We start from the raw sequence: 12,500 nt of genomic DNA, 5'->3' as shown, positions 1-12,500 counted from the left end.
TGCTAGAACTCTTTCATACTGATAGGTGTCCAGTCTCTGAACTAAAAGAAGTCCTCCTCCAAGTGCTTCTTTACTGGTACTTTTTTTTCCCTTTTTCCCATCAGTCGCAAGTTTATATTTTATAATTATACTGGAAAACACCAAATCCAGAAGTTTGTTGGCACCGTACCTTTTTCTTTCTTTTTCCAACAGAACCCTGTCCAGTCTGGAGAATCAGGTGAAGAGGATACAGGTACATGCATTAGATAGGTCATCTTTTCACTGCAAACTGCCAACGTTTTTCGTAAAAAATTGTCATCATTTTACCATTACATGTAATAACGTACATGAAAAAATTACTCCATTCTGATGGGCTTAGAGAAAATTTAATGCAGTTTCCAGGTAACAAAGCAGAAAAGAGGTAATTCAGTGCAAAAAGAAGTAATAAACCAAGCATTCTGATTGGTCAATGAGCAAACATATTCAGAGATACCTAGTCAATAAAATGCAAGCTCTGGATGGCGCAATTTATAGGGCAATTTTTGTATGATGTATGTGCATTGCTTCTGCTTCACCATCTTGAATTTTTTCATGTATATTATTGAGTAATCACATGATTTTTCTTGTGCAATTTGGAATAAAATAATAAGCACTTGTAAATTTTTCAAAGACTACAAATTGCAAATTTTGTTCGTCTTACTCCAGCTTATTTATTCTAAATTGCACTCAAAATCATTTGATTACCTATACTAAGTATGCAGGATGATTTCTAGAGCGTTTTGCACGTTTTTCCTTTGTTGTTGAGGTGCAGGTTATCAACCTGTACGATTGGGTAATAATCTGCTGACAGTTGTTTTCACTTTATGGAATAATCAGTTTCAAAAATATGGAAGACGTTTTGTCCCACCTTCGATGTTCCACAACGACTGATAAGAACAAACAAAAAGAGATGTCAAATGTTTTCTTTTACATTTATTTTCAACATTACCGTACTTGAAATCGTTTTGATTACTAAATGAAAATAGTAACTGATTATTTGTTCTCCACGACTGACATTGACATGTTGACGATTCATATAATTTTCACAGAGAATTTGTCTTCGAATTTAAGTCAACCAAAACAACAACAAGGGATAAAAACTCAACTTATCATTGGAGTGAGACTTCGGTATCGATTCCAGTGAACAATTTGTCGATACTATACTGTTATTTATAAACCAGACAATTTTGCTTTACGAGCATGAAATTTGAAACAAAGCATTACGTGTTTACACTGAACTGCCTCGCAAGCGTATGACATTTTTATTTTCTTCTTGGCCAAGCACACAAGTCTTTACACTACCTGTAAGTATCCAGCTTTGCCATGTAAGTTACCGAAGGTGTGTTTTTATGAGCAGTTGCAGTAAATCTAGTTCTGGATCTTCTATGTTTTTCGGTTGACCCTAAAACTTCCCGGGTAGAATTCTGTTGAAACATCTCCCCCTCCGCTCAACCATCAGTGACCACATATCATTTCCAAAGGGTGAAAAGTTCTTTGCACACATTCCTCTCAAGCTGCGGTTCGTTTGTTTTACATTTTCCCACAACCTCGCTCACATCACGAATGACACGTCAGACGTTGAAAAGTTGAAATTCAAATGTGATCAATCATTTTTTCAGGGTGTAAACAGTTCATTGATTTCGGTAGTAAAAGATGCCTTCACTCAAAGAAATGGGCTAAGGACTGTGCAAGATACTGATCAAGATTTATTTTGAGAGTTATTCTGCCCTCTTTTCATATTAATTATTTCTGTCAAAGATTTGTCCAATACGTTATTTCTCTTTTACATTCAGCTTCCGCTTCAGATGATGATGAAGACCAGGATGATGACGATGATGATGATGGTGATCTGACGGGCAATGACTTTTTCAAAAAGAAAAGCTCATCTGACAAAATCAAACCAGCCAAGTCAGTTGAGGTAAACAATAAGTAAATCTTACTTGCCAGCTGTGACTGAGGTCTTGAAAATGCTGTGGGGCCAAGGGCAGTTTTTTCAAGACTGGGGTCACAGTTTTTCGCTATATGGACTGACCCCTTAGCTGGTAAATATTTTTATGTGAATCCTTGTCCGATAAAAATCTGTTTTGAAACACTTAACTTCCGTATGTAAACAGATTCGATGTCAAAAATGGAAATTTAAGGTCATTACACAAGCTCATGCAACCAGGGCTAGGATTCCGCCTGGGTTGGCGGGCAAGATGGAAAAATTCCGCCCGCTCCTAGAGCCAATCAGATTGCAGGATTCATAGAATTATGCCTGCTCGTGCGCATTGAGAAAAAAATAATAACTGTTATAGATTTTTCTTATGTGATTAGTGATATCCATATAAATTTATCAATATTACTGTCTTTAAGGAAATCGGAATAAACCCACGCAACTGTAATGTCATAACTAACTATTCAAATATGGGACATCACATTATTTTAAGTGTAAGTAGGAGTAGACAAATTTCAGAAAGAGTTTTTGAAGACTTGCCAAACTGTAAAAACCCAAAGGAAGTGTTAAGAATTGACCATTTGTGTTATAACTATGTGGCTGAAGAAGTAACAAATTTGAAATGTACAATGAAAACAAACTCTAAATGAAGACATGACTTAAAGGGGCTATGTCACGCAAAATGACTTAATTTCATGACACCCAAAATGCCCCAAAGTAGGATGAAACATTGGCAATAACCACGTAAAACTGTTGAACAACACAAAAGAAATACACCAAACAAAAAGATAAGCATGGATGGACACAAATGGACAAGATTAAAACGAATTGCATTTGGTAAAATCTTGAAAAAAGTTGACCTGACATTTTCAATTTTTCTGCAAATCACCTGGATAAAGGTCGTTTCATCTTGTTTGTGTGTAAGGACAATTTTGTCAGTAAAGGATTTCCATATTACCATTTCCAAGTTTTAACTTCGTGATTAACTTAAGATTTCCCCTAAACACCCGAAAATAACGTGACATAGCCCCTTTAAACACTTGTTATAAAGATATGATTATCATTAGTTTTTAAAAGTATCTTTGAAGCTCCCTTAGGATTCTTTTGGCTCATTGCTCCGAGCATCTGACTGATGTGGAAGACATCCCTGCTTTGATTCCTGTCTAATGTTATGTGGCGATTGCTTGTCTTTTTTTTTTGTATTGCAATACACTGCAAAGCCAAGTAATAGAATGAACAACAATAGCAAACATTAGCATCATGATTACTACGAAAACCACCGATCTGTGGAATGGGAGGAAATTTACATGTCTCTGCCCAGCCCACTTTCACTTGTAAATAGTTCAAATTCTTGAGAGGTATTGTGCATGTGGAAGGCTGTATAATCATGGAAAAGGTCTCGGAGAAGACTTGAGAAGGAAGATTATACAAACATTATCGGAAGAGTCTTCACCGCAGGTTTCTTTGTGGAAAGTTTTTCTGTGATTGCTTAAGAAAACAGAGTTAAATTTTGAAAACGTATTTTTCCATTGTTGCAGTCATAAGCCCATGGGAAAGGAATTTCATCAAAATGTTAAACGAAAGTGGGCCGGGCAGTGACTTGGTAATTCGGGCCCATTCGGCAGATCGGTGGTTTTCGTAGTACATCTGTTTTGACATGTGCTTCATAAAAATTAGTACAGGCAAAAAAATTTGGTGCCTCTTGTGTGTTTAATTTGTGTGAGACTTATTCTGTGCATGGCATTGCTCTGTACATTAAAACTGTTTTCGACCAGTGTTAGACTGCTTTACAGTCCCTTCTGAGTTAGTCGAACTGCGAGCAGTTTAGACCAGTGTTTGGTAGATGAGAGAGACTGTTAATATTACTGTACATGGAATATTGGAATGGTTTCATACTTTCCTTGAAATGAGATATTTTTGTTGCAAAGATATGATAGCTGGAAGAAAATTAATGAAAAGAGAACAACATGAAGACCAAACTAGAATCCAATAGCAGAAACTGAAGTTAATTGTGTAAAGGGTCTGTTGATTCATGATTCATAGGCTGCTAAAGATGGTAATGATGATGAAGATGATGTTGATGATGATGATGATGATGAGGATAGTACTGATTGGGACAGTGATGAGGACGAATCTTCTTCCAGTGACATTGATATTGGTGGTGCAGATGTTCAACTTAAGCACACATTTTTCATTAAAAAGTAGGTGTTTTTCCTCTCCAGTGGAAACTCCATATCATGCTTTGCATACATGTAGACCCTGTAAGCACATGACATTGTCTTTCAGGGGGGATGTAAGTATGCTATAAGAACCATGAAGCTTGATTTCGTCTGCACCTCGGGAGCATCCTGATTGTGCATGAGTTTTGCTTCAAACAGTCACATGGAACCAATGGTTTCATTTCAGGTGCATCCATTCACAGGTCCATTTTACAGAACTTCTTCCCCTTTTATTGTTGTTATTGCATTCTAAGTAATTTTGCCATTTCATTGATTCCATGTTGAACATTACTCTAAGTGTGATCAATTTCTAACAGTCGTGCTTAATGCATAACAACATTCTTGCCTCGCAAAGTAAGTGCCCTTTTGGTGTTCCCTGCAAGAAGAATAATGACATTATTTTGTTTTTTAAATAAAGTAGTCTTGAGTTTGAATGTTAGCTTTGCTTTATTATTAGCTCATCTTCAGCAAGAGTGTTGTTCAATGATTTGCTCAAAGGGTGTTTTTTTTAAATGAACAAATTATTGTTGATATGAAGTACTTGAAACTCTCTCCTCCACAGTTAGTCATGGTAATGATACCTGAAAAGTAATCTTCAGTTGATTTTTGTTAAGGGATGAAGGTGCAGACGACAAAGGAAAACAGAAGAAAAAGATCAAAGAAAAGAAGACATCTGGTAAACTAAAATCCAAAGAAGGAGAAGCAGATGAAGGTGGATGGACGCAAGTTAAAAGCAGCTCCTTGACAGCTGCGGTATGTTCTGTACAGACATTATAAGTACAAAGACAAAACTTTAGGTGAAGCAAAAAGAACACTACAAAGCCTGAGAGAGAGACTTTACTATGTCTAATGCCAGACGATTGTACTTGTCAATGGGGAATGCATTACAAACAACCAAGCTGCTTGGTGTCCACCTAAACGAGAAATTGAGCTGGCACAAGCATGTCAAAAGCCTTGCATCATCTTGCCATGGGACGCTCGCCAGGCTTAAGAAAGATCCAGAACTTTATGCCTTTCTCCTGAAGAAAGCATTTGGCCGAGAGCCTTGTTCTATCTCAACTCGACTATTCTGACACTGTATTCTATCCTTTAACACAGCATCTGTTTAAGTGACTACAGCACATGCAATACTTAGATGCAAGGACAGACAGCTGAGTACCCATACTTACTCTCTACGCTTAAGCAGCACCCTTAAACTAACCATCCCGCATACATTACCCACTTTCCAGGACAGCGCTGTTTTTTTGTTCAATGCCATCTCACCTGCGATTAAATCCTGTGACAACTTCAGGTCTTTTTCAAAGTAGACATTTGAACTCTTAAAGAATGGCTGCCTTCCTTCATAGTGTTGGGTGGTTAGCTTGACCTTTTCCAGTTCACTTTATCACATTATATGCAGGATTAAGGTAGTGTATGTAATTTTTGTTTGTTATCCATACCATTTTGTTTAGGATCGAGCCAAGAAACTTTTCCCTAAGGACACAGAGATCAATCATCAAGTTGTTTTAAAGAAACTGCACGAGATTCTCTCTGCCAGAGGCAAAAAGGTCAGTGTTATGCTATGAACTATGACTTACTGTATGCCAAAGTTTTAAACAAGAGAAAAGCAATGGACTATTGACTTGAAGTTGTAGATTTGAATCCTGTGCAAACTAATTACACATCTGCATGATCCAAGATGTTTTATCGGGAAACAACAATGAGCTGTCTGTGTGGTCTACTTCATCCCTGCATGCTTACAAAATTTATACATGTAGTGTTCGAAAAGAACACAGTTCTGAATGATCTACATGTATTAAACATGCTTTGGGTTAAATAATATTATTACCCCCAAAAAACTGTTATACATATACATGTAGTAAATAATAATAATAATAATAATAATAATAATAATAATAATAATAATAATAATCTTTGTCAGTAAATTTGTTCACTGAAGTGGAGGCAAATAATGATAGATATTTCTTGAATTTTGTAAACATCCACCTCTTCCACCACCATGAAATGAATAATACACTGTTTGTTTGTTGTTAAGAAATAATTGTGACATAAACTTTCATCTTCTACAGGGAACAGATCGCACAGAACAAATTGAATTCTTGAAGCAACTGAGGGTTATTTCAGATAGGCACACATTGGGTAGGTTTATATCTTTGAGATAAAAAAAAATTAATATGTTTTGTTTTCCATGTGTCCATGGCTTAACCATTATTGAATGCCTAAATTATTGGTTTCATGCAGGTGTTGGAATGACAATCAAGCTTGTTTTCAACATAATTTCCTCCATCTTTGACTACAATCCTAATATGGCCACATGCATGAGGGTGGAAATGTGGCACGAGTAAGTTGAATTATGCGATCAAACTTGAACCGTTAAATATAGAAAATTTGATTTGTCTTCAGACTTTAAAGCATTTATAGTAATTTTATAAGTACACTACTTAGTTGCTAGTCTAAGCTCTGTGCCATTATTTGGAGGCCTTATGAACTGGAATTTTCTTGGAAACGACAGAAATTAAGTGAGGCCTAACGCCACAGTGAATGTGATGGATGAAGAAGCTTCGCTTATCAACAACTTCTTTCTGCATCAGCCAAGGACAGAGAAAAATCTCTGATCTGGAGTCTGTTTCTCGAAACTCCCGAAACATTTTGGGCCTTTTTCGGGTGTCAAAATTCCCTCTGTATCTCAAGAAACGAGAGGGTTTAAGTCATCGAACTTAACAGTTATTCTGCTTCTAGTTTCTTGAAAACATCTTAGAAGATCAGCTTTCCAAAACAAGCGGATGGCAGTTTTACAAATGGATTTTCAGGCCCGAAAAGCTTTCGGGTCCTTCGAGAAATGGGTCCCTGGGTGGGAATCAAACCCACAACCTCTGGATTATATCACCGCTGCTCTATTGACTGAGCTACAAGGCCAGACTGGTGCAGGCTGTGGGAGTTTGCTGACAACTTTGGCTTGGTCTTAGCGAAGTGTTAAGTGTAAGGTGAGTGTTATCCTTAGTAGCGTATATACATATCTCTGTAAAGGACAGAAATTAAGCGAGGCCCAGCAGTAACAGTGAATGAGGTGGAAGGTTTTTTATCCATCTCATTCACAGTAGTGTTAGGTTTCCCTTGAGTTCTGTCCTTCACATTATATGTATACAGGCTACTAAGGATGACACTCATCTTACACTGGACTTTTCTTGTTAAAAGTTTGTCATAACCAACTTACCAACTTGAAAGCTATGAGAGCTGCATTTACGAGGAATTAATGACTTAGTGACTCACTGAATATACTGACTTAAATTATCATCTGCAAACTACTTCTCTTGGCCCATGATGCAATGGCTGGCATTATCATGACCCAAACAAATGCCATTTCATTGTAGATGTATGAAGCAGATTGATGAACTGATTGATCTCCTGATTGAAAGCCAAGACAAAGTGACTGTTGGCGAAAACATATCGGAAGAATTTGAAAATGTCCAGGTACTGTAGGCATGTTTATGGATATTACAGTAATATTTATTACAGTGCAACGCGCCTTACCGTGGCCGCCTAACAAAGTTTTTTTTACAAATTTTCCGCCAATCAGGAGTTGTAAATTGGATTGACAGTCACGCCTCCTTGCAAAGTTCGCACCGTTGTAAGTTGAACACCATTGCATGGGTTGTTGAGTTGACGTATTTACACATAATTGTCAAATGTGAAAGTTTGTTGGGTGGCCACAGTAAGGCGCGTTGCACTGTAAGACTCCGAGGCTTTATAAGAAATTTTTGTTGTGAGTAATAAGTGCATGTATTTGTGAATAATTTTGTGATGGACAAAATGAATTAAGATTACTGTTGTTGTTTTGTGTTTTGGGTTAGAATGTCGATCAACCATATAAAGTTCGAGGATGTCCTCTGGTCACTGTGGAGCGTATGGATGATGAATTTACCAAAATGCTTCAAGGCTGCGATTGTCACTCAACTGAATATGTCACAAGGTAAATAGTGCAGTCATCTTTTATTTGCACTCTGACCAGAACATTTTCTTTAATATTAATAGAAAAGAGAGAATCTGCACTATGTACGAGGGTCCATCTTGTCAGTTGTTGTCACCACTTTTTGTTATTAAAATAACCTCTACATCCTGGATTTTCTAGTACATAACATTAAAGGAAAAGGCCTTCGACAACATTATTATTATGGGGCTGTTATATCTAACACTGCTTGACATTAGGAAAATAACAGTCAAAACTTAGCTGTTTCAATAAGTACCAACATCTGAGCGTTATCCACCTTTTAAACAACCAAGGCCAGTTGGTTAATCTACTCAAACCAGCGACCAACTTAATATTAAATATTGAAACCCCTGAAATGAGTCTTGAAGCAAAATAGGGACTCTAAGATCTATGACAGCGACATTGACGTCACCTCAAAATATAACTTTTTGCTCTATGATAACTCTTTCGTCATTAAATTCCATCTCGTTCATGTCCTACAGTGTGGGTGAATTATCCTAAAAATAAATTGGTAAGAGCGGTTTCCGAGTGAAAATAGAGAATGAAAGATTACTATTGCATGCTCATGTTATTGTTAAAACCTCAAATTTGGTGATTTCACATCGTCATTATGCAGAGTACCAAAAAAGATGTGCTCAAATTTGTGCTGCACAATTGCAGCACGATTTCTTGTGCTCTTTTAACCAAATTGAATGATGTCATTGTTTCTTCAATGGGGGTGTTGTTGCCATCGCTGTCATCGTTTCTTGAGCTCCCTAATAAGTGCCCTAAGACTGGAAGAAAGGGCAATAATCAGGGTCATAATTATTATTTAGAAGACCGAGTGGAGTACGACAGTCACTTCTTGTTATGTTTTTCCCCTACAATGTTGCAGGCTCAGGGATGAAGAAAAAGTCTGTGACCTCATCACTAAGTTGCAAAGCTACCTGGAGGTTAATGGCTCAAGATCAGAGATTTGCAGAGTTTATTTGCGACACATTGAGCATCTTTATTACAAGGTTTGCATCAGTGAAAACGTGATTTGTGAAGTAAACGGATGAAGAACTGTGGGCCAGAGGTCCCATCTCAAAACCCTCCAAAGTTTATAATCCTGTGGGACGTAAAAGAACCCACACACTTGTCGCTAAGAGTAGGGCACGTAGTTCCTGGTGTTGTGGTCTGTCTTCTGTTGTGTATCATGGTTGGGAGGGTAAAAAAGGGGCCACAGTAATTGGCGCAAGCTGTTGTGGCGCTCTGCCAGCTTGACTGGCAGAGTTAATAAATAAATAAATTAATAAATAAATAAACATTGAGCAAATACTTAAGACAAGCCCAGAGTGGAACTTGATTTACCATCCAGGACAAAATTATTGTTGACACATTTTTAACTTCATTCTCCATATCTACAGAACTTTTGTTGCTTGAAACTATTGTCCTTGGAAGAGCTTGGAAAACAGTTAACAGTCTCCTTTTTGGGATTTAAATGAATTACTGAATTTGGTAGGCAATTTTCTTAACCCGTTGACTACTGAACTTACCTCCATTGATAAGTAAAATTGTCTGGCATTAGACAGAGTAAAATCTGTTTAAAAGTTTCACTCTCCCAGGAGTCAATGGGTTATAAATCAAACTGCTGATACATAGAAATTTATTTAAAGTAAAAAAGATCATCACTCATGTTGAAGGGAGCAATTTGAGAAATTGCAAAGAGATGAAAAAACACCCAGGCTTGAGCAGTGGCAGGATGTAGACCATTATCTATTTGGTTTATGTATGCTGTTTTTCTGCAACTAAGCTGGTAAATTAAATGATCTCATAAAGATGGCCACATACATGTACTGTAGCTCACCTGGTAGAGGTATGTTGTGCAATTATTTCACAGCCAAGGTTTGAATGCCTCCCAGCCATGCTTTGACCTTCTTTACGCTGCTTTCTTAATTCACATTACTCAAGAAAATTTTGAGTGAAGAAGAAGGTCAATACCAGCCACACTGACAGTGATAACATTTGTATTGTATATTATCGGACATACCGCAAAAAGTGTAACAAAATTATTGAATATTTCCATTCACCATATATTGTAGTAAATTCCTACAAATTCCTATGGATTCGTATTTTTCCTGGTTGCTATTTGGTTGACAAATTTGTGAAGTGCGGTTTAGAGGTGAATTGGAGAAATGATCGAACTAACTAGACAATTTAAGCAATTGTCTCTTTATAGACACCTGAAAAATTTGTGTGACCCGGGATTCGAACCCACGACCTCTGTGATGCAGGTGCAGTGTTCTTATCAACTGAGCTATGAAGCCGCTCAGTTGAGAGTCAGTCAATTTGTTAGCCTAAATATTTGTGAAGCGTCTGATACTTGTCCTTCTGATGCTGTCCATAATTAGAACCAGGCTTTTAAAAAATTAATAGTAGCTTTTGCTAATAAACTTCTGCATCTACATCTACATGTTCCAGCACTCAGCAAAGTCCCTTTTTGGCTCATGGCTGTTTTTCCTTAGGTGGCCTCATACACAGTAAGTCTTTTTGGAGACATCACTGCCAATCCGGGTTACATCCCCCTACTCCCTACTCTTATCAAATAGTGTGTGGATTCTTTAACGTCCCACAGGAAACTTATGAACATAGAAGGTATTTGTGAGACGGAGCCTACGGTTTATAGTCCTTATCTGAGAAGACTTGAAAGTCTAACCATTTGCAGATGAAAGTACACCTGCGACTTTCCGTATGACAGCCTGATGCTCAACCAACTGAGCCACCGGCGCACGGAACTGGAAAAAGAAACCTGTAAATGATCATTCAACAAAAATAAAGCTACATTATTTACCGTAATTGTCTTATTATTGTAGGATTCCTGCAGCCCCGCATGGATTTGTGAAAATGCCTACAAGCGCGTGGATTCCTTCAAATTCCTACAAGCGCCATAATCATTCATTATTTTTTTCTAGGTTGGTCAAGAACAGAGGGAAGAAGAATGTAAAGAGTCAGAAGGTGTGTAGATGTAATACAAAGTTTCCAGATGAAATTGGAAAATACTGTTTGGGCGGTCAGGGTTCATGATTAAAGATTAACTGCACATGATATTCATCCCAACTACGTAGAGTTATTAGAGCGTGGTGTTAGCAACCGACAGAAACATTTATTCTTAGAATCTTGGCATTCCACACTAAATACCAATGCTGTAAATGAACGCCATCCTCTCCCTAAGGCCTATTTGCCTTTTATTGTGCCCCTTAGGGATCAAAACATGCCTTAAAAAGCTCTTTTAATTATTCATCTCGTCATTTTGCTCTGATTAAGGTAAGCAGAACGTTGCCAAAAATTTAGTTTTTATACTTTTTTAGGTGAGATCCAACACTTTTTTAAAGGGCCACCGACAACCAGTGTCCTTTGCACGCCTTTGTTGTTGTTATTATCCAGGCAATCGAATTGGCCGGTTGGCTTCAGAAACATCCGTGAAGAAGAACTTCTGCGAATTCGCTGTTCGATTTGTTTTTTAATCCAAACGCCTTCCTCCTTTCGTTCCATAATCTTACTTAAGGTTGAAGTAGTGAGCCAAATAACATGGCGCTTTTCCTTCCTCGGCGGACGACCTTTCTTCACAGTTTTCATTTCGCTTTTAACACGAACACAACACCCAAATAACGCCAAAAATACAATATTTAAACATTAAGGAAAATATTAACAAAGTTTGAAGCTACTGGGCATCCAAAAACACGAGGATGTGAGGCGATGGAATTTGACTTTTCAAGAAATACTAGTTTCTGTATTACAGAAAATGGCGCCGATAGCTTGCACGCCCGCAAAGACTTGTGGTTGTGGTTAAGACCTTTTAGTAATTGGAAAAGTTTGTTGAAACTTTCATTGATCACCGTTACATTTTTGCCAGATATGGGGACGTTGAAGTGATATTAAACAATTTGCTAATTAGTAATGTGCAGTCTGCAGGACATTGTTTTGGATTCATAGTTTACAAAGTTTTAACCTTGCACTCCGTTACCTTAGTACAAGCTACATGCCATACCTTCATTCGCTATTTTTATTCCCCTATTAGATGCCAACAAGGATTCTGATGAGGGAGGAAAGACAAAGAAAGATCCTGAGAAACAAGTGGAAAACTCCTCTGAGAAAATTGACAAAATGTGCAAGTTCATTTACTCACGTGACACTTCTGATCGAATCCGCACCAGAGCTATGCTTTGCCATGTCTATCACCATGCATTGCATGATCGCTGGTTTGAGGCTCGTGATCTGATGCTTATGTCACATCTGCAAGAGACCATTCAGCATTCTGACATCCCAACACAGGTTTGTTTTTAACATTTTCTCTAAACATGTAAGTCTACCCTTTATT

At 37.6% G+C, this 12,500-nt stretch overlaps 1 protein-coding gene across 1 annotated transcript in view; it reads left to right on the top strand.

Moving 5' to 3' along the window:
• LOC138045106 (eukaryotic translation initiation factor 3 subunit C-like) overlaps positions 1 to 12,500 on the top strand; it is a 32,820-nt gene that overhangs the window by 11,732 nt on the left and 8,588 nt on the right. The window contains exons 7-18 of the mRNA XM_068891499.1: positions 193 to 232; positions 1,812 to 1,936; positions 3,998 to 4,155; positions 4,788 to 4,926; positions 5,625 to 5,720; positions 6,243 to 6,312; positions 6,415 to 6,514; positions 7,545 to 7,644; positions 8,025 to 8,143; positions 9,036 to 9,159; positions 11,095 to 11,137; positions 12,201 to 12,454. Coding sequence (XP_068747600.1) covers positions 193 to 232; positions 1,812 to 1,936; positions 3,998 to 4,155; positions 4,788 to 4,926; positions 5,625 to 5,720; positions 6,243 to 6,312; positions 6,415 to 6,514; positions 7,545 to 7,644; positions 8,025 to 8,143; positions 9,036 to 9,159; positions 11,095 to 11,137; positions 12,201 to 12,454 — 1,368 coding nt within the window. The remainder of the gene's footprint in view (positions 1 to 192; positions 233 to 1,811; positions 1,937 to 3,997; positions 4,156 to 4,787; positions 4,927 to 5,624; positions 5,721 to 6,242; positions 6,313 to 6,414; positions 6,515 to 7,544; positions 7,645 to 8,024; positions 8,144 to 9,035; positions 9,160 to 11,094; positions 11,138 to 12,200; positions 12,455 to 12,500) is intronic.

This window comes from Montipora capricornis, chromosome 4 (genome assembly GCF_036669925.1).
Source record: "Montipora capricornis isolate CH-2021 chromosome 4, ASM3666992v2, whole genome shotgun sequence".
In the NCBI taxonomy this organism is placed as follows: Eukaryota; Metazoa; Cnidaria; class Anthozoa; order Scleractinia; family Acroporidae; genus Montipora; species Montipora capricornis.
This window is presented reverse-complemented; position numbering and strand designations above follow the sequence as displayed.